General features: G+C 33.0%; 4 protein-coding genes across 15 annotated transcripts; 2 read left to right on the top strand and 2 right to left on the bottom strand.

Moving 5' to 3' along the window:
- Positions 1-1,657: 1,657 nt before the first annotated feature.
- LOC133688765 (uncharacterized) lies at positions 1,658-2,621 on the bottom strand. Its single transcript, XM_062108376.1, has 2 exons — positions 2,221-2,621; positions 1,658-1,948 (listed from the first exon to the last, which is right to left on the bottom strand). The coding sequence occupies exons 1-2, from the start codon at positions 2,493-2,495 to the stop codon at positions 1,810-1,812; spliced, it is 414 nt and encodes a 137-aa protein (XP_061964360.1). The 5' UTR covers positions 2,496-2,621; the 3' UTR covers positions 1,658-1,809.
- Positions 2,622-4,993: 2,372 nt separating this feature from the next.
- On the bottom strand, positions 4,994-8,441 carry LOC133689868 (E3 ubiquitin-protein ligase RDUF1-like). Of its 11 annotated transcripts, none has more exons than XM_062109950.1 (3): positions 7,046-8,441; positions 6,610-6,698; positions 4,994-6,305 (listed from the first exon to the last, which is right to left on the bottom strand). In XM_062109950.1, exon 1 carries the CDS (start codon positions 8,330-8,332, stop codon positions 7,397-7,399), a length of 936 nt encoding a protein of 311 aa, XP_061965934.1. In that variant the 5' UTR covers positions 8,333-8,441; the 3' UTR covers positions 4,994-6,305; positions 6,610-6,698; positions 7,046-7,396. The 11 variants fall into 11 exon arrangements, with proteins under 11 accessions (XP_061965934.1, XP_061965935.1, XP_061965937.1 ...); XM_062109951.1 differs by having other exon boundaries at positions 6,610-6,680; XM_062109953.1 differs by lacking the exon at positions 6,610-6,698 and having other exon boundaries at positions 4,994-5,662; positions 6,162-6,284.
- A 5,649-nt stretch (positions 8,442-14,090) lies between these two features.
- LOC133688494 (small ribosomal subunit protein eS7-like) lies at positions 14,091-16,173 on the top strand. Its single transcript, XM_062107991.1, has 6 exons — positions 14,091-14,236; positions 14,905-14,989; positions 15,078-15,151; positions 15,271-15,394; positions 15,609-15,791; positions 15,904-16,173. The coding sequence occupies exons 2-6, from the start codon at positions 14,915-14,917 to the stop codon at positions 16,021-16,023; spliced, it is 576 nt and encodes a 191-aa protein (XP_061963975.1). The 5' UTR covers positions 14,091-14,236; positions 14,905-14,914; the 3' UTR covers positions 16,024-16,173.
- Positions 16,174-17,019: 846 nt separating this feature from the next.
- On the top strand, positions 17,020-20,669 carry LOC133689704 (hsp70 nucleotide exchange factor fes1). Of its 2 annotated transcripts, XM_062109697.1 has the most exons (7): positions 17,020-17,399; positions 17,504-17,646; positions 17,737-17,787; positions 18,382-18,603; positions 18,729-18,831; positions 19,045-19,646; positions 20,316-20,669. In XM_062109697.1, exons 1-6 carry the CDS (start codon positions 17,314-17,316, stop codon positions 19,625-19,627), a joined length of 1,188 nt encoding a protein of 395 aa, XP_061965681.1. In that variant the 5' UTR covers positions 17,020-17,313; the 3' UTR covers positions 19,628-19,646; positions 20,316-20,669. The 2 variants fall into 2 exon arrangements, with proteins under 2 accessions (XP_061965681.1, XP_061965680.1); XM_062109696.1 differs by lacking the exon at positions 20,316-20,669 and having other exon boundaries at positions 19,045-19,906.
- The last annotated feature ends 38 nt before the right edge of the window (positions 20,670-20,707 follow it).

The following is a 20,707-nucleotide window of genomic DNA, read 5'->3' as shown; positions in this document are numbered from 1 at the left end:
GAATATTAATTAATTGTTAAAACTGCTACATATTATATTCTTTCCTGAAGTAGTTGTTCTCATAAGTTAAAGTATGAGAGATACCTAAAACTAATATGTAGGTGCTTATCACATGATATGTATATTGAACTAACCCGCATGAGAATCTTATATGGAGATATAATATGTGTCTATAAAAATGCTCACATGATAGTTGTGTAAGTAATTCTTAGACTTGAAATCATTAAGTTATCTTATATAGAGAGTGTTTTGTTTTAATCTTCTTACATGTTGTCCTAATAAAGGATAACAAATGGAAAAATATTGTGTATAACACGAATTGTATAAAAGTATTTGAGTAATTAAGAGAGGGTTCATCACCATAGATGAATTAGAGAAAATGTTTCATTTGTTTTTAAATAGTATTGATTGTAAATCCTTGCGCAAAATGGAATAAGATTTGAAAGAGTTTTAAATCTTATTCAAATAATCAATGACTATGGTGTTGAGAACAAACATGATTTGACATAGTAGACACACTACATGCTATAATGTCTAAATGAGGACATTGTTAATAAATGAATAATACTTACACCGAGAAACTAGTTATTGAAAGGATAAGTCAAAGCACTTATGACTTTTCTAATATTTGAAGGATTATAACAGGTTGTTAGATAATAAATTAATTTGTTTAATTTATTCAGTTCTATTTTATTTAGGATTATAATTTATATTTAGGCCAACTTATTGGGGAACCTAATGCGTTGCATACATAAAAACTATTGGTCAAAAATTAAAATGGAATGATTAATTAAGTCTGACTTGATTATAAATAAGTTTTAGAAATGAATATTATGCCTCTTATTTTCTATGAGAGGGTGTGATGTGAAGGCGAATACAATAAATAAACATCAAAATATAAAAGAAATGAGCTAGCATTTTAAGGTATAACAAATTCTCTCTTCTAAAAGAGTTTAGGAGATTTCTCAATAATGGTTCGTGTGGATTACTGTTATAAACCGGTTAATTAGATGACTTGTGATTTGCAACAACCAAGTCTTTAAAATAAATATTAAAAACCAAAAACAACATCTGAACTTCAAATAATTTTCATATAAAAACTTAAAACAACTAGATTTAAATCTCCTAAAATTTTTTATATTTATTGTTTCCGTTGCATCCATGTATTTCAAAAAACCTAATATTTACTTCCCCATTGGAAAAAATTATTCTCGCTCCGCTTTCCAATTATTCTCGCTCCAGGTGATATACTGGCTCACCATATATGTTACATGTTCATTGGAAAAATCAGCGCTACAAGGTTCTTGTAGAACAATAACAACAACAACACAACAAACCAGCAAAGCCATTTGAAAACAGGGACAATTAATTGACAGCATCGTTACATGGTTAACTCCTTTTATTCTCCCATAATGCTGCCTAATTCTTTTGCTGCTTCAATACAATTGACCAAATGATCCAAGAAAACAGAAGCGACTGCTCTCATTCTTTTGACAGATAAAGCACTCTTACGATCTGTGAGAAGGGAAAATGGACCCCTGTGAAAGGCCAGCAACATCTCATCACCTGTCCTGGCTTACTTCAGGTTCAGGCTTCCAGAGAGGGGTTACATTGTCTCCTTTATGCTATATAGTATTATTCACCCATAAGACCATAGTAACCAAGATGTTATTCATTAAGGGAAAGAAAACCAGACAAAATGGCACCAATAGTCGCAGTGTTTCTCGGCTATATATAAACATCACCCTTCGCATGGGATTAAAAATGAAAGTAGGGAAAATATAGAACGTTGAGTTTACAAGACGATGTTTATTTATCAATTTGGTTGAGCTTGCCAAGGCCATTGCAACGAGGGCAGACAATCTGGGCCTGGTCCTTCCGTGCTGCATTAGCTCTCAAGGCTGCTCCTGACTTCCGAATGAAACCTGCTCCATCGCACTCAGGACACCTACGATAGGCATAAGGTAGTTAAAAATCAGTAATTGGTGCGAAGACTAACAAAGCCTACAAACCCTATAGACAAATCCAAGGTTTTCTAGTTTAATGCAATTTAGGGGAAAAACATGTTTAGGCTTAACTTCTGTTAACTTTTGAATTTAGCCTTGCAATGACTACTATTACTATTTAATAACATCTAAAATGAACCCAGAGCCTGAATTACAAAAAAGAATTGCACGCAAGTTCAATATTTAGAGAGGAGGGGGGCGGGGATGTAATTACAGGTCCTTGCGAGAGAAGAGTATGGGAAAAGCAGTTCCGAGTAGAGCTACAGCAGCAGCACCGGCAATTAGGTAAGTGGTGCCATCAGCTGATACATCTCCCACCGCTGCAACCACAGTCAATGACCTTTTATTCTTGTTCTTCTTCTGGCTGATATTCCATGACAGAAACTTGGAACCAGCAGGCATCGCAGCTGAAAAGCCTGGGCCTGAAACTGGCCATTTTTGTGGTGAGAATCTGGAAAGAGAAGCCTGAATAGGAGTTAAAGTTGCCATCGTTAAACTTCAGCAGTTAATTTTCCACTGCAGAAGGAAATATTGGTAGCTTTCCTGGCTGGAGATATATGGAAAGGGACCAGGGTTTCTATCGTTGGATGTAAAAATTTGAACGCAAGTGGATTTTGTGTGTGTTTATATCGGCCAGTTTGAATGGATTTGGTTATGACTACTTGGATAAGGCTACGTCGGACAGAAATCTAGATTCTTGAGGTTAAATGGATAAGGTTGGCCCAACGACTTAACTTGAGAGGCTACTTGTGGAAGCCAAGTTTATGCTGTCTGATTTTGGAAATTTTTTTTTAAAAAATAGCATGGTTAAATATAAATTTCGGCAGATTAATATAGTTTATAAAAGTTTCTGTGAAATAGTATAATTTGAGCTTGTTGTGTTGTAAAATAGTGATATTTAGTGAATGTTTTTATTTCTAAACACGATAACTATTATGTTGTGCTTAAAATAAAAACAACTTAACATGTTAAATTTTAAAAACATAACATTTCATGAAATTTAAATCCATGCTCAGATCAAATAACACAAACACACATCAACCATCTCTCTTTAAAAACAATGCCAACAACCTCTCTCTAAAAAAACCCAAAAATCACTTGTTTTTTTTTCTCTCTTAAAAACATCCATAACTCAAACCCATCATAGTCTCCAAGCCTTTTATGATGTTTTTCTCTTCAAAAACCACCAAAAACCATCATTGTTGCCGCCATCCTAGCACTTTTTAGTTCTCCAAGCAGGGTAAATATACTACATTGCTATTAATTATATGGGTTTTATATTTAATTTGTGTTTGGTTTAGTTGAAATGAAATTATTGTTTAGAGTTGAGGTTGAATTTAGAGTTTTTTTGAATTAATGATAAATTAGCAATAAATACCATCAATTAGGATTGATTTGATGTAGTTGAACATAAAAATAATATCAATTAAGAATTAAGCATTTCAATGAATTATATATTGCGATGAATTTTTGTATAAGTTGCTAAATAAGGAATTTTGTGTGAATTGGTTGGAATTAGCTACGAATACCATCAATTACGCTTGAGGATTTCATGCAATAAAGCATGAAAGGGGTAGAATTTTGATGAATTACATGTTCCGTTAACTATGGAGAAGTTGTTGAATGTGATATTTTCTTTAAATTATTTTAATTTGCTATGAGTTTGGGTTTGATTTCATGCAATTGAGCATGAAAATATCAATTAGGTTTCATATCATGAGTTATGTTGAATTTTGGTGAAATATGTGTGGCGTTAAATTGTGAAAATTTGTTTTGATTTGCTTTGAATTTTGACAGTTAAGGTTAATTTAATGCAATTTAGTTAAAATTATATCCAATTGACCAAAATCATATTTGTTTCTTTTTTATATATAGAATGTATTATAATATCTTTATGTTATGTCAATATTGTAATACTATTGTTCCAGATATGAGCAGTAGCATTACATACAATGACAAGAGCAATATGCTATTAAATGATAATTTAGGCATGGTATATATAAAAAAAAAACAATTGAATGTCATGGATACGGGTAAAATTATAATGATATTAAAATTTATATAACTTAGAGGTGTCATGTGAAAAATACTAGTATTATCTTGTACTGATTATATGTGATGATAATTTTAAAACAATAATAGATTTTTCATTCAAAGTGGATTAAACATGATGGTGGTGTATGTGAGGAAACCAAATCCTGTGTGTTTTAAGTTTTTGGTCAAATAGATATAAGTACATCATAATTTATCGATCTTTCAAGGTTAATTAGTAAAGAGAAAAGGAGTTTATTATCGAATGATTTGCTATAAAAGAGTGATGATACTATATTTAACAATTCATTCGCTAATATATATATATATATATATATATATATATATATATATATATATATATATATGACTATTTTAGCCTAGTTATAATGAAGATGATGAGATGTTATATATATATATATATATATATATATATATGACTATTTTAGCCTAGTTATAATGAAGATGATGAGATGTTAAACCCAAATATGATAGCAGATGTTAATGATGATGTTGATAATGAAATAATACCTCTTATTCTTGAGTTTGGAATGATTGAGTACTTTGTCATAGATGTTTTCCAAGAAACTCTGATTTAGAGATAGGACAAACATTCAGCAATACAAATGATTTAGTTAATATAATTATATAATAACACATTGTCAAAAGAAAATAAATCTTCTAATGACTTTATATTTTAAGTATTGTAAAGAGAGAGCGACAATCATAATCCATTTTACTCCTGATTTTTTTGTGTTTTAAAAAATTATATTTTTGGTCTAATTTAGTTTTTGATATTTAATTTAATTTTTATCATGATAAAAAGAAAAAAGAAAGTTTAGGTTATGAAATAAGGTGGTTAGGGACTAAAAAAATAATAATTGGAGATTATGCAAAAGAGAGAAAAGAATAATTGGGAGGATCCAACAAAATTAAAAAATTAATAAAAAAGATCATACACATTAAAAATAGAAAATTAATTAATTGAGAATACATGGTCAAGAAAAAAACAATATAATTAATTAATATTACTTTTCGAGTTTAGTTTTTTAAGGATCTGGGATAAAAAGAGGGGGGATACACATCAAGACCGAGGAGAAGACATTTTTGCAAAGAAAATCCTAATCAAATAACAAAAAGAGACAAGAAAACACAAAAGAAAATCCAAAATTTGCAAGCTGCCTAAAAATCCCAGGCGTCGTATCTCTCAGCTTTAGTGAAGGTGCATACACCGCCGGCAGAAACAGGAAGAAGTCTCCTACACCACAGTATAGGCCACGCACCTCCTTGCCCAACCAGTAAGCCAGAAAAAGTACTAGAAAGACAACCTGTCGCTGGGCAGGCGAAAGTAGGCGCTGATTCTGCCATTTTTCCAACACCGTTCCTTCGCTAAAGTATGCGAAAGGATAGCAAAAAATGCTGCTAGTTAGTTTGTCTTGGAGTAAAAGTTCTCCAACATAACATACACGACTAGCCTCTTAACAAAGTGCTATGCGAAGCTCGACTCCCAACCATTTGACCCCCTCAAGGAATTAAACATTTAATGCAGAGTAGAAAAGAGATAGGCTTAACTAAATCAGGTCCCGAATTAGCTGCAATTCTCTAGGTCATTTTCGTCCAAAGTCCTGTTTAAAATTACATTTCCCATTATGTATTCGAGTAAAATTTTTTTTTATCATGATTGTATATGAACCAAATTCTCGAGAAATAGGACACCATAAGAGAAGAGTAGAGATCTTATGAAAACAGCAGCTGACATAACTGATATGCAAAACATATACAAACAATAATGACAAGTAAGAAGATCATGACAGCTCATAAATATCATGAAAGTACTCACTAAGTTGTGTACCTTAATTCATCATCCTAGCAATAAACTTCTAGACACAAGATGGTTAGTGTAAGAAGATCATACTTCTCCTTCCTTTGCCAAAATGAGCTTCTAGGGAACATATTAGAATCTGTCAACTTCTTTTCACTGTATATGATATACCTAACATGTGTAAACCAGTGCTAACCTCTGACATAGACTATAATGTGTTTTATTTGATGTGATGTCGTAACAATAATCAGTAAAGGAGACAACCAACTCGATATGAACAAAATATAAAGGATGGAACATACAAGAAATAAACTACGTGCTGAACGACAATTTTAACCCGGTGTTTTTCTTGAGATCTTCAAGCACAAGACCGCACCAATTGTTTTCTTCTTTCGATTCTTTTCAAGCTGACCTCTTGCCATGAACTATCAAGAGCAAATTGAGTTCTGCATATCATATGAGGTTTTGAAGGGGAAAAAAATCACCAACATAATTCTTTTTGTGACAATAGAGAATTATTCATGCCAAACAATAAAAGATAAAAAAAAATTACTAATGAGCTTGCAGCTTAGTGGTAGCCTTGCAAAAACAAGAGAGGGTTCAAGTCCTACCATTGTCAAGTTCCACTACCTAGTAATCAGTAATGGACAACCAGGTGACCATGAACAAGATACAAGCACTGTGCACAAGTAAGCAGGCTATTAGCCTTCTGGATCACTATATTCACATCAATCAGAATTTAGTCCTTACATAGCTTGTGTTATTATGATGCAGACCACGATGTTAAATTGATGCCACGGTCCCATGCCAACTTAAAGTTTCTGTTGAAGAATGAATCACTGGAAAGAAATTAAAATTCACATAACCAACCACATGGTCCAAGACACTCGATCGGAAGGGACATAACCAAGCAAAGTAAACCTACTACTATTGACAGTTTGGCATAAGCAACTGAAACGAAATATTGCAAAGACAGTGAGACAGGTACCATGTTATGCACAAAGGAAGAAAAAGAACTCCAAAAATCTTCCATAAAGAAGAGGCTTAACACAGCAAAACTACAATCAATAAATTACATTACCGGAAAAAAAAAAGTTATGCATTAAACTATGTAAGAGGATCATTAGTCAAACACTTCTTAAGGCCTAAAATTGACAGAGGAACAGTTGTACGCAAGGATTTGTACCTCAGTAACTTCTACAAAGACCCGCTCCAAATGCACAGCTTTCTTCCTCGTCTTCTTATTCTCCCTCTTCCTTGTGAATGAAAACTGATCTCCAACTCAAAATTCTTCTCTTCAACATAATTTAAACCAACCTCAAGTTTTGTTATTTACAGTAATCTGAATCATCATACAATATATAGATGTTTTCCCTTTCTTAAGAGGAAGGAGGACTGCAACAAACAATTAATGGTTTTGGTAATCAGATAAGTAACCCAAAGACTCCCAAGACACAACATAACAATTCAGTGACTCATTCTACAGCATCCCACCACACCTCATGGAGAACCTATCCAACACCATACTAGACCTACTTCATGCTCTTTGACCAGAATGGTTACTTGAACGCCTTCCAATCCTCCTGAAAAACGAGAAGAAATTCCGAAAAGCACGCCCCACTCCTCCACTCTCTCTTGATCTCCTCCCATCAGGAGCCCATGAAATACTCCTAGGCAAACCCGCATTATTAAATCCACCATCCATCTCCGTAAACACAAGCGGTAGCTCCCTCTCTGCTGCTCTCCTTCCTCCAGAAAACCTCCCAACTGCAAAACCACCTCCGGGCAATCTCCATATCGTTAAACCAACGGTCTCCTCATCTGATTCGGGCGAATTTCTCCCACTCCCACTTCCAGTTTCGGTGGGTAACTCATGACGACAAACTGGACACGAATTACGGATTGATAACCAGGGTAAAATACAATCAGAATGATAAATGTGATTACAAGGCATTTCGCGAGCCTCGGTATTAATTTCAAAAGCTTCTTTGCAAACAGCGCATTGGGATTCCATAGAAACGTGGGAATTCACTATTTTTATTACTGGCATCGATTCGATGGCTGCTTTAGAGGCTTGTGGATGATCGAATCGACCTACGCCGTTGATTTCCATTTGAGTCAACTGATCAAGGAGGCGTTCAAACCCAGAATCCATCAAGAGCTCCGATATGCTAGCGGGCAAAGGCCTGAGACCCGACGCTGCACCGTCGTCGTAGTAGAGCTCGAAGTTCCCGGATGCTAAGCCGGCAGTGGCACCGCGGAGGATGATGACTGGATTGAAGGGAGAGCGGTCTCCGCCGGTACGGCGACGGGTGCGATGGGCGGCGGTGAGTCCGTGGTGGGGACGGGTGGTGCCGATTTCTTCGATGAATCCGCCGCTGCAGTCGGGGCAGAGAATTGAGTTTTGAGTGGGGAGCCGGATGGATCGGTTGCATCTGTAGCACCAAAATGAGGACTCGATTGATGAAGCCATTGTTAAATGAATTTGATAGAAATGAAAGACTAAAATACAAGCGATAAGATAGGGTTTAAAGATGGAAGTCAGTCCAGTCAACGGCTTAAGCTTCTAACGGATGTAGAAGGAAGGTGCCTCATTCTTACATATCCGCTTTCGGACAAACTAGCTAGGTCCCACCTCTGTGCTGCCAATGAGATTCCAAGCTATTCTGCATCGGGAAAAAAAACCCGGCGTTATAAATTTATTTTCTTATGCTATAAAAGTTTTTAATTAAAAATCAAAAATATAATATTTGTTTTTACAAAACTAATTAATAAATATATAAATTAATAAATCAGTTAATATAAATAAAAAATTAAGAGAACAAGTTAATCTTCAATGTAGAAAACAAAAAAAAAATATTTAATTGTGAATAACTTTTTAAGTTTTTTATTTAATTATGTAATAAAAAAGATATCAGTAAAAAAAATTATTTGAATTATAAAAAAATTATTTTTTAGTTAGATTTTTTTTCTTATAATTTCAAAAACATATTTTTTACAAAATAAAGCAATTAAAATTAAAATTAAAAATATTCTATTGATTTGATATAAGGAGTGAAAAATGTCTCTCTAATCAAAACTCTATTTTTTTTATTCATATGTTTTATTAAATATATATATATATATTAAAAATTATTATTATTAAAATTTAAACTTATCAAATATCAAAAAATTAAATTAAATTTCTATGTAAAATATAGAATAATTTCTATGTAAAATATCAAAAAATATAAAATCGGAGAAAAATCATATTAAGAATCTTTAATAAGAAATAATTAGATAAATATTTTATTTGCATTAATGTTAATAAGGAAAAGTTTTTAAAAATTAAGCATATTAGGTTGATATATAATTATTAAAAAGTAAGCATCAACATTATCATAAAAAGCTATAATAATATTGAAAACTATGATATAATTGGATAATTTTTTAAATATCATATGAATAAATTTATTTAAATTAAATTTAGAAAATGTAAAAAAATTGGAGTCATTTAAAAAAAATCAGGATTAACTGAGCAGGAGAGATTGGCCCAAGCGTCTAACCTAAAACTATAAAGCTCAGGCATGTTTGGACCTGAAAGACTAGGCTCGCTCAATTGTTTTTTTTTTTAATCATCCACTCCTTTATATTAGAATAGCATAAAATGATGCATCATCTACTTATAATATTTTCTAACAACCAGAGCTATCTTTAATGGCTGAAAATTGGGGTCCTTAATTTTTGCACTAAAAAACCCAATTTTTTTTTTTACTTTTTTACTCGAAAACATGAAAATACCATCATATTGACCTTTAAAACCCAATTATTATCCACAAAATAAATTTTAATTGGATAAAAAAAGACTCAAAATAAAACCAAATTAAAAAAAAGTTCAAGCTCTAATCTATCTTGTAGGGCATCATTGAAGGTGGAAACCACCTTCACTGAATCCTCCTCACAGACAAATCTAAAGACATCAAAAGTGGCTAAAATCTATCCATCCAAAACTCTTTTTCTTTTTTTCCCAGTAATTTTCTCTCTCCTCTCCAAACATCAAGGGAATGAAATGAATAAAACATAAATTTACAAGTTGAAATATATATAATCAAATAAGAGGGATCGAATATGAAAAAAAATGAAATTTGAGAGACCAAATTGAATATTTCCTAGTTATTTTAACATAAAATGCGTGAAAAGTTTTATTTTTTAATAAAAATATTAAGGTCCTTGATCTTTCAATTTCAATCTTAAGAATAACATAAAATTAATTTTTTTTAAAATCAATGTTTAACTCAATGTTGGAATATTTAATGACAAATTGAACATGGAAGAACATACAAATCAAAGTAGATAACAACAAATAAAACCATCTCACCATAACATATGAGAATTTAATTGAAAATAAATAAATTTTAGTAATCAAAATGAAAGGAGATAAACTCCCAGGACAAAAGGAAAAAAAAAATCATCTATAATAGATGAACAATTCCCCCCCCCCCCCAAAGCTTTTAGTTTATTTGTTAACTATCAATGTTATTAATATTAATAGTTATGTTAATGTTAATGTTAATGGTTTTTGTATTACATAAAACATTACTTAGATGTGGCCTATAGGTTCAGAATATTCTTTACCACTTGCACAAGCTTGTATGACTGTAACGAGAGACCATTAACTGAAAACACTTGATTACTACAACTATGCGAACCTATTAAATGAGGATGAGTTGTATAGTGGTAATTCATGTTAGCAGAGTACAACATTATTTGCATGACTAAAATTTTTATGAAAGACAGTGCTATAACAAATTATTTGACAGACAATACAATTGATAATTATAAGCCTTTACAATTTGAATTTTCAGATGAAATCATTATGTTGGTAGAAGAGGAAATTGGTTCATGTGATGATATATGGATGTTTTATTTTGATGGAGTCATTAATATTTTTGGTAATGTCATAGGTGCAGTACTCATTTCATTAGTAGAAAAATTATACATGATATCAATAAGATTATAGTTTAGTTATACCAACAATATAATTTATATAATACGAAGCATACATTCATAGGTTGGGAGTCGTTTTGAAGAGAATAGTTAATAAGCTAGATGTGTATAGAGATTCATTACTCATAATTTGCCAAGTGAAAAAGGAGTGGTAGATGAAAGGTAAGAAGTTAGGGCCTTACCAATAATACCTCACTAACTTTGCATCTTAGTTTGAGAAAATCAAATTCAATCATTTAAGTATAGACAAGAATAAAATTGAAGATGTACTAGCCATTTTAGTATTAATAGTTCATATTACTTGTGAGGTAAAAATATAACATATGTATATTAAGATAATGAATTCTCTTACTTATTGTTGTTGTTTGAATGAAAAGAAAGTAAATAAGGATCCCTAATATCAAGATATCAAACAATTTATTAAAATTCATGATTAGTATCCAACAAATGTTAACTTTGAGAATAATGGTTATAGATCAATACTTGGATGAAGAGAAATTGTACAAGAAAGGCTTCGATGGAACTCTACTAAGTTGTTTAGATGAAAGAAAAACTAAAAAGATAATGAAAGAAGTATATGAAGGTGTTTTGCATTACACATGTTAATAGACACATGATTTCAAGACAAATGCAGAGGGGAGGGAGGGTACTTTTAAATAACCATAGAAAGAGATTATATTGATTATGTATAGAAGTGTTATAAGTGTTAAGTATTTACTGACAAGATAAATGCATCATTGATACCTCTTCATAATATAGTCATACCTTATCTATTTTGTGATGTGGGAATGGATGTGATTGACCCAATAAACCTAAAGGTGAGTAACAAACATCGATTCATCTTGGTAATAATTGACTATTTTACAAAATAGAGCAAAACGACTTTATACGCCCATGTTACTTTGAAAATGATCTGAAAATTCATTGAGAGAGATATCATCTATTGGCATGGTTTGCTAGAGAACTTAGTTACTAATAATGTTCAAAGTTTTAATGGAAAAATGACTCAAGACTTTTGAAAACGGTGGAAAATCAAATATCTCAATTATTCATTTTATCAACCTAAAATGTCATTTAGTAAAAGTAGCAAATAATAATATAAAAACGATTATATAGAAAATGATCATTACCTATAAAGACTGACATTAAATGATTCCATATGTATTTCATAGTTATTGAACTGTTGTGAGAACATCTATACGTGCAATCTCTTACCTCCTGGTATATGAAATGGAGGTAGTGATGCCTCTTAAAGTAGAGATACCTTCTCCAAGGGTGTTAAAAAAGTAGAGTTAAAAGAGTTAGAATGAGTTAGTGTCCTATATAAACAATTGAATTTTATTAGTAAGGAAATGCTACTTGTGATTTTCCACAAGTAGTTATATACAAAAAGAATCATTAGAGTTTACGATAAAAAGTTCATTCCTAAGAATTTCATGAAGGAGATTTAGTATTGAAAAATATTTTATCAATTCCCGAAGAGAATTGAAGCAAATGGACGGCTAATTATAAAGGTTTCTATGTAGTTAAGAAATATTTTTGAAGAGAACCCTTATTTTTATCATATATGGATGGAAGAGAATTGTCAAAACTTGTGAATTCATATATTGTAAAAAAAAAAAATTATGCTTAAAGTTGTATTTTTTTTGCTCAATATAATGAAAAGGTTGAAGTTTTGGACAAATTTTATTTAAAGTATTTGTTTTGTATGTATGTCTATTCTCTTTAACACAATTATTATTTTAACTTTCTGATATACAACTATATTTTAAAAAAATTCACATTCCTTGGTCCATTGTATGATTCAATATTGATATTATATACTTAAACTTGTTAATAAAATGAAGGAAGTAGGAAAAAAAATCGAGTTTTATTTATAGACTTAATAAACAAAATGATCCTATTCAAATATAAATTACAAATATAAGGGAAAATGAAGGTTTTATAAAGAAGATCATTAAAGGGGAATGAAAGACTAAAATATAGAAAAAGAGAGCTAGAAAGGTTACTCTTTTTAAATGCATTCAATATTGGGGACCATAATTCTTGAAGACAATTAATCATAGGAACCGTTAATCTGAGGAGATAAAGCTTCAATGCAAAAACTGCTGGTAGGTATTAAAATTAACAATAAGAGAAATGGACAGAAGGCTCATAACTAGATTGTTTTTTTGAAAATTGAATTCAAGAAAATAAGTGAGCCCAATATCATGCTAATTAGTTGTGTGATCTGAAATAAAGGTTTAAAGTGATTTAAGAAAGCTCATGTCTTTTACTGAGTAGACCATTTTATTTCATGTTAAAGATAATCGTCTTTTGATGAGATTATGCCATTTTATTTTGTGTCAAGGATGATCATCTTTTAATGAGACCATTTTATTTTGATTTTAAGGGAAATCATCTCTTGATGATACTAGTATCTTTTTATAATATTGACAAGTATTCATTTTTTTTATTAATCATTGTCATTTTTTTTCTAGTTTTTATTATTGTTGTTAAATTTTTTTTTAATAATTATATTATTAAATTAATTGAGTTTATTAAAACTATTCGAATTAGTGACACGGGTTCTTGGTTTTTCTCACTCCTTTAAAAACTCCATCATTTAAGTATTTTTTTTATATTAGAAAAAAATTGACTTAACATGTGACATAGCACAAACATCTATATAGTTAGGGATGTCAATTTAATCTGAATTTAATAGATATCGATCCAACCTGACATAAATAAATGAGTATTTTCTGGGTAGTTGCCTTACTCGATGGGTTCTGGATAGTTGCCTTATTCGATGGGTAATGAATAAGATATGAATATTGTCAAACCTTCATGAAACTGTCCGAACTTAATCCAAAATACATGTCTATATTGTATAGATATATTTGTAGGATATTTAGATTTTTTTTAACACAATATGATATATGTATATTTTAATATTGACATAAAACATATATATATATATATATATATGTATGTATAATATTTATAATTTTATAACTATTTAATATTATATAATCATGAGATAATGAATATCCATACATACCTGATAACTGTTAAATAATTTATATATATCTAAACTTTTTACCGGAGTATGATACAGACATAAAAAATTCGGTATTAGGCATATATACGGTAGCTAGGGCACCTCTAACATTCTCCGTGAAATAATTGGAGGAAAAAAGAAAAATAGTGACAAAATAAAAAAAAGAGAAAAATAAAAGAAACCAATCAGTCCGTCTAATTCCCAAGACTAATCTTAGCCGTCCAAAGTAGGGTGAGTTTATAACCCTAATTCGTCCCTACTATTAAACCTCAACTTCCGCAGTATCTCCCCCCTTCACCTCATAGCAGCAGTATCGACAGCAACCAGATCTTCTTGCCAGCTGCCTGCTCGGTAAATACTGTTTCTTCAAATGCCAAGCTTTTAATGCTCAGATTGAACCTGCTATTAATGCTCAGATTGAACCTGCTCTATTTTGCTTGTAGCGTCTGTTTTGGATTGTAAGATAGAATGGGCTGTTTAAATTTTTGGTGTTTGTGAACTGGGTTCTCGTAAAAGATTGAATTTTGACATCTGTTTTCTTATATAGGTGCATTCCGTGTCCATAGTAAATGGGCTGTTTTTCTTATCTTTTGTTTTGTACTTCTTTAAAGTATCAAAGCTGCTTTTTTGTGTGTTTTACAGTTCATTAACTGTAGATTAGAGTGATGGATTATTCTTGTTGTCATTTGTGTGTACCTAAATTTGATGTTTTGATGATGCAGTGATATTGTTTTGTTAGTAAATTGAACGAGGAAGATATAGCGGAGAATAAGATTATGAAAAAGCGAAGTTTTTTAGTGGCGAAAGACTTGTATGGATTGATATTAGGTGTTGGATTTACTTAGGCATGATTATTTTCTAGGCTAGTTCGTTTCTGAACAAAAGGAATCATACTTGCAGATATATGACTGGAAATTAATTGTTCATTAGGATGACAGCTCATAATGATGTTCTGATACATTTGGATTTGATAATTTTAGTTCAGTTATTAAATCTAATCTCTTGTTGTGGCTAACCAGATCTGTGAAGATGTTCACAACTAGGAAGAAGATCCAAAAGGACAAGGATGCTGAACCCACTGAGTTTGAGGAGACAGTTGCCCAGGTTAGCTCTTTACTCTTATTATCTGTGTTTTTGGATTCATGTTTTAAAGGAATTAAATATGTTGAAAACTAAATGCTCTTCTCTGCAGGCATTATTTGATTTGGAAAATACCAACTCAGACCTGAAAAGTGATCTAAAAGATCTCTTTATAAATTCCGCAGTGTATGTACATAATTGTATGCATGTTCTATGTGAAAGTTTTCCAACCTATTCTTTCAATTTTCTGTCTTCCCTGTGGTGCCAGGTCTGTTTGCTAAACTTAAACTTTGTAAATGTTGCAGTCAAATAGATGTTGCTGGAAATCGCAAAGCTATTGTTATCTATGTTCCATATAGGCTGAGGAAAGCTTACCGCAAGGTTCATCTTCGCCTTGTTCGAGAGCTTGAGAAAAAGTTCAGTGGGAAGGTACTATTATCTCAGATTCTTAGTTTTCTACATGTGTAGTGGATGGGGAATAAGGACCTGAGATTGCAACCTGAAAGGCTGCAGGTTCAAGTCCTTAGAAGAAGAAACTCAGCATTTGAAGTTCCTATTCATGGTTAATACACAAAGTAAATTCCAGTTTCAGTCCATTACTTGTTTGAATCTGAATTATGAATTATGCATCAATTGCTGGCAGGATGTTGTTCTGCTTGCTACCCGAAGGATTGTGCGGCCACCCAAAAAAGGGTCTGCTGTTCAGCGTCCCCGCTCCCGTACCCTAACTGCCGTGCATGAAGCCATGCTTGAGGATTTAGTGTATCCTGCTGAGATTGTTGGAAAGCGCACCAGATACAGGATTGATGGATCCAAAATTAGCAAGGTAGCTTTGACACTTTTAAATCAGAAGGAACTGAAAATTTGTAGTTAGAATTGTGTTCTTTGTCACCATAATCTCTGCCCTTGTCATGAATTCTCTTTTTATTGTTTGCCAGATCTTCTTGGATCCTAAGGAGCGCAACAACACCGAGTATAAGCTGGAGTCATATGCTGGAGTTTACAGGAAGCTTACTGGGAAAGATGTGGTTTTTGATTTCCCTGTAACAGAGGCCTGAAGAACACCTGTTGATGAGTTTTTGTAGTGTTATTTTATTCAGCAGTCTTATAATTGCAGCAGATAGGATGCTATTAAATTTTTTGACTCTTGAATCTGCTGCTTGAATGTCTTTTTGAATAGTACAAAACTTTCTTCAAGGTTTCTTTTACTGTGCGCTTCGAAGTTCATGTGGTTTGTTCTTATGAAAATTTTCTATTTGATGGCAAGGAGCCATTGAAACCAGAAATGCTGCAAATCAGGCATTTTCTGCGGGAACTTGATGAAGATGTAAAACATTAGACAGGAAGCTCCACAGGGGCTTGGTGGCTCCAGGACAGATTCAAAGACACGTTTTGTAGCTTGTTCATGCCTTTGGACATTTATTTTTCTACGGAGTTTGAAACTTATTGGAGGGATTATGAATGATAAAGCTAAGCAAGGATGTAGTGAATAATAGTTATTAGTGCCCGTAAAGGTGAATGGAGCCAAAATGTTGATCTCTTTTATCACAACACACTCGGCTTATTGATTTAGAAACACAAAAACAATTTAATATGAAATAAAATAAAAAAGAAAACTTAAAATTTTATGAAAATCAGGATTAATTTGAAGTAAAAAATATTTTTTTTTTATGAAAATAAGGTGCGACTACGTACTAAATTTGAACTAAATATCTCTGGACCTCAAAAGTAAATCAATTTGAGATTTTTAAACTTTAAAGTTAAATGTTTCAAAATAATATTTACTTATTTTTAACTTATTAAATTAAAAATTATTTAAAAACAAATATTGCTCAATCAATTATTTATTGGCTGTTTATATGTTCTATGCTTTTCCTAGTCATATATATGAAAATTGTACATCATTTTTCATTTTGATTTTTCAAATAATGGATAGGGATGACATCAGCACGCTCCATTTCTTGTCTTAAAACAGGGCCCAAGCCCAAAATATGATTGGGCCTAAAAGAAATCAAACTATAAGTTTTTATTGTGCAGCAGCGCTCAACGTCCAGCTTGGTTTCGCGTAGAGTCTGGAATGCTGGAGAGAGTTCCAGAGTTGTAGTAATGAATCAGTAGGGCTGCTTTTAGTAGCCAGTCGGTCTTCTTTTCTATTACCTTCTCTTCTCTTCGCCTTTCTATTTATATTTAGTTCTCTTCTTCCTTTTCTTTCTTATTATCTGTCTTTGCAATTGCATCATTTACCTCTACCCATACTATTATTATTATTATTTTCATTATTGTTTTAGAAAAGCGAGAACAACAATATATAGGGTTGGAAGGGAGTAGTTAATAGAAGAAGAAGAAGCATGGCAAAAGACGGACCCAACTGGGACGGATTGCTCAAGTGGAGCCTTGCCCATTCTGATGGGACTTCTTCCAATCGCAATCTCAGGTAACTTTTAATTGATGCTCATCACAACAAGTAGTTGTTGTATTTTTTATTTTTTTTAATTAATGTTAAAGAAAATGAAATGAATTTAAATTGGATGATGTTAGCGAGGAGGATAGAAGATGGTTTATGGAAGCAATGCAATCACAAAGTGTTGATGTAGTAAAGAGGATGAAGGAGATAACTCTTGTGATGCAGACCCCTGAACAAGTGTTGGAGTCTCAAGGAGTCACTCCTGCTGATATCGAAGGTTAGACTGAGTCTGAGACCCACTCTTTCATTCATTGCCTTTTCCTTTCTGGGTTTTTGTTTACTTATCATCATCTACTTACCTTGACAGATTTGTTGGATGAGCTACAAGAACATGTTGAAGCCATTGACATGGCCAATGGTCAGTTATCCCGCTATTTTACTTATTATCTGATTTCTCAGATGACAGAATCCCTCTCTCTCTGTTTTTTTGTTCGCAATGCCTTATAATTCAAAATACTGGGTTCCCTGTAGTTTGTTCAAATAGATGCTTTATGTCCCTTCTTCGCCTGGCCCTTTAGTTCAAATAAATACTGGGTTCCCTGTAGTTTGTTCACCTTATTGGTTGATATTGTTGGCACTTGGAAGGGGAGTCTTTTGTACTGTGGGTTGGGTGACACTCTGTGCAACACAACTCTATAATGTGATGTCTCTCTTTCTGTTTCTGTTTATTGTAAATGGTCACATTTTGGAACTTATTGATAAAGTTGGAAATTTGTGGAACATCTACTTGCATGGGTTTGTATCATGACATGTTCTATGAGCTATATGTCTTTTAATGAATGAAGAGTGACAAATGAGATGAAATTATGTTCGTGGAGTTATTACTTTCTATGAAAATGTGATTTCATCTTAGCTTGGCTCTGTTACTTATCAATATGCAATAATTCAGTTCATTTTGACTCTCTTGTAAGTTGAGTTTCCCTCATCTGCTTGATATATGGATATGTGGCAGATCTTCACTCAATCGGGGGTTTGGTTCCTCTCCTTGGTTATCTAAAGAACACCCATGCTAATATTCGAGCAAAGGCTGCTGAAGTTGTAACCACCATTGTCCAGAACAACCCTAGGAGTCAGCAACTGGTTATGGAAGCAAATGGTTTTGAGCCTCTGCTTTCTAATTTCACTTCAGATCCTGATGTGACTGTTAGAACAAAAGCACTAGGTGCAATATCATGTAAGTACTGTTTTTGGTTGTATGTCTTGATCTTGATCATTAGAGCTTGCATGTCGGTTTTGTTTTTGCTACTTTCCTTGGTTTAGAAGGTTCTTAATGCGAGATTCATTGTTGGTGATTCACAGCTTTAATCCGACATAACAAGCCAGGTATTGCTGCATTTCGTCTAGGGAATGGTTTTGCAGCTTTGAGAAATGCCCTGGGTTCTGGGAATGTGAGATTTCAAAGGTATTTAGAGTGGTACTCTGTTTTTCTGCAATCAATCTTTCTCTTTGACCACTGATGAATTGTGTACCACTAATTTATTATAGACAGTTGAAAAAATCAAATCTTTTGTTCAACTGAGAGAAAAGTTTGGTTTTTGCCAGTACTTCCATGACTGACTGAATTGATTCTTGATTTAGTTCTCCGTTTTAACTTTCTTATAAATTTAATTTTCAGAAAAGCGTTGAACTTGATCCATTACCTACTGCATGAGAATAGTTCAGATGGCAGCATAGTCAGTGATCTGGGGTTCCCCCGCATAATGTTGCACCTTGCCTCAAGTGAAGATGCAGAAGTACGAGAAGCTGCCCTTCGTGGCCTTCTTGAACTTGCTCGAAACAAAATAGATGGGAACACTGGTAGATTATGTGAAGATGATGAAATATTGAAGCAAGTCCTTGAAGAACGGGTTAATGGTATCAGCCTGATGTCACCTGAAGATCTTGGGGCAGCTAGGGAAGAAAGGCAGCTTGTAGACTCCCTCTGGAATGCTTGCTACAATGAACCATCATCTCTACGTGATAAGGGGCTTCTTGTTCTCCCTGGAGAAGATTCACCACCTCCTGATGTTGCCAGCAAGCATTTTGAACCTCCTCTTAGAGCTTGGGCTGCCAGACCTGATGCTGGTAAAAATCCTGGTACTGAAAAGAAACAAGCACCGTTGTTATTAGGATTGGGCCCTGCACCTGAGGCTGCTAATGTCCAAGGGACCTCAAGTGGTGAAGTCAATGGTGATGAGCATAACAACACCTCTACATAACGCTCAGACAATTTCCAAGGTTGTCAACGTGATTTATAGATTTTTGAGTAACTTGTTATGTCTTTCCCTTAATTATTGTTTTCCACTTATAGTGCGCACTTATTATCTCTTAGTGGATTTTTTTTTTGTGCTCGTAGTAAAGTGGGATGGATCGAATATTCATACTAGGTACTTTATATTATCCCTAATGTACATTTGAAGTAAAATACGTGGGCTTGAAGTCATGTTATGTCCTCTCCTGATGGTGTATGTAAATATATATTCACCTCTTTGTTCTAATTTGACTTGAATTGACAGATCCTTTGATTGTGATAATGGAATAGGGATGGTAACTTTGTTCTTTATAACACAAGTACGAATTAAAGATTTGTCCATGTTTCTTACTTGGTGTTTTGAGTGTGTGGATTCCTCAACCAATGTGTGGGAATTTTGTTGCCGAACTTGAGATCTTTGGATTATCATGTATTTTTTTTGGTCTGGATGTCAATACGATTAGTTTGACATTGCTCCCGGACAATCATCCAGCTCATGTAACATCTTCAAGGCAGGACTTTGTGCTTATGAAATGGTTGTAAACATTTGTATTGTAATATGACGTGCGTTCATGATGAGATCATTGTGCTCACAGATTGGCGTGGTTTTACATGGCCTGCACTCAATCTAATTCTACAATCATTTCCTCTTTTAGGTGGACAGTGATGCCAGGAACACGAGAAAGAAAGGTGGTTGAAATCCAGAGCGTCTACTTAGCCCTCTGAAAGGACAGCTTGCCAATGCATGTTGATATCCATCATGGTGTAATGGAAGCAAGCTTATGAAAAGAATGAATTGGACTCTTATCTCTTAAGTTATCGGTTCCTTTCTTTATAGGATCTGTTTTGGCTAGTCGTCATTACTTTTCTGAATCTTCACGAAGGCAAACTATATGTGGTTGCCATGGTAGTTAGAGATGTATTGTAACAAGATCGTATCTTTCTGGGCAATAGCTGATGTTGCTGAAAATGCTACATTCAATGTTGATTTTCATTTTTAACTGTTATCATTCAATGATGCATATTTTTCTTAAATAATCTCCGGAGG

Source organism: Populus nigra, chromosome 3 (genome assembly GCF_951802175.1).
Source record: "Populus nigra chromosome 3, ddPopNigr1.1, whole genome shotgun sequence".
Lineage (NCBI taxonomy): Eukaryota > Viridiplantae > Streptophyta > Magnoliopsida > Malpighiales > Salicaceae > Populus > Populus nigra.
The sequence above is the reverse complement of the archived record's forward strand: the minus strand, read 5'-3'. Positions and strand labels throughout refer to the sequence as shown.

What these genes read in the sequence shown, in the direction of transcription:
- LOC133688765 (XM_062108376.1), bottom strand. Translation starts at nt 2,495, where the DNA reads ATGGCAACTTTAACTCCTATTCAGGCTTCTCTTTCCAGATTCTCACCA. An exon ending in CTCTTCTCTCGCAAGGACCT is followed by an intron (nt 1,949 to 2,220) that starts GTAATTACATCC and finishes TGCCTATCGTAG; the next exon opens with GTGTCCTGAGTGCGATGGAG.
- LOC133689868 (XM_062109944.1), bottom strand. Translation starts at nt 8,332, where the DNA reads ATGGCTTCATCAATCGAGTCCTCATTTTGGTGCTACAGATGCAACCGA.
- LOC133688494 (XM_062107991.1), top strand. Translation starts at nt 14,915, where the DNA reads ATGTTCACAACTAGGAAGAAGATCCAAAAGGACAAGGATGCTGAACCC. An exon ending in CTCTTTATAAATTCCGCAGT is followed by an intron (nt 15,152 to 15,270) that starts GTATGTACATAA and finishes TAAATGTTGCAG; the next exon opens with TCAAATAGATGTTGCTGGAA. An exon ending in AGAAAAAGTTCAGTGGGAAG is followed by an intron (nt 15,395 to 15,608) that starts GTACTATTATCT and finishes AATTGCTGGCAG; the next exon opens with GATGTTGTTCTGCTTGCTAC.
- LOC133689704 (XM_062109697.1), top strand. Translation starts at nt 17,314, where the DNA reads ATGGCAAAAGACGGACCCAACTGGGACGGATTGCTCAAGTGGAGCCTT. An exon ending in CACTCCTGCTGATATCGAAG is followed by an intron (nt 17,647 to 17,736) that starts GTTAGACTGAGT and finishes TTACCTTGACAG; the next exon opens with ATTTGTTGGATGAGCTACAA. An exon ending in AGCCATTGACATGGCCAATG is followed by an intron (nt 17,788 to 18,381) that starts GTCAGTTATCCC and finishes GATATGTGGCAG; the next exon opens with ATCTTCACTCAATCGGGGGT.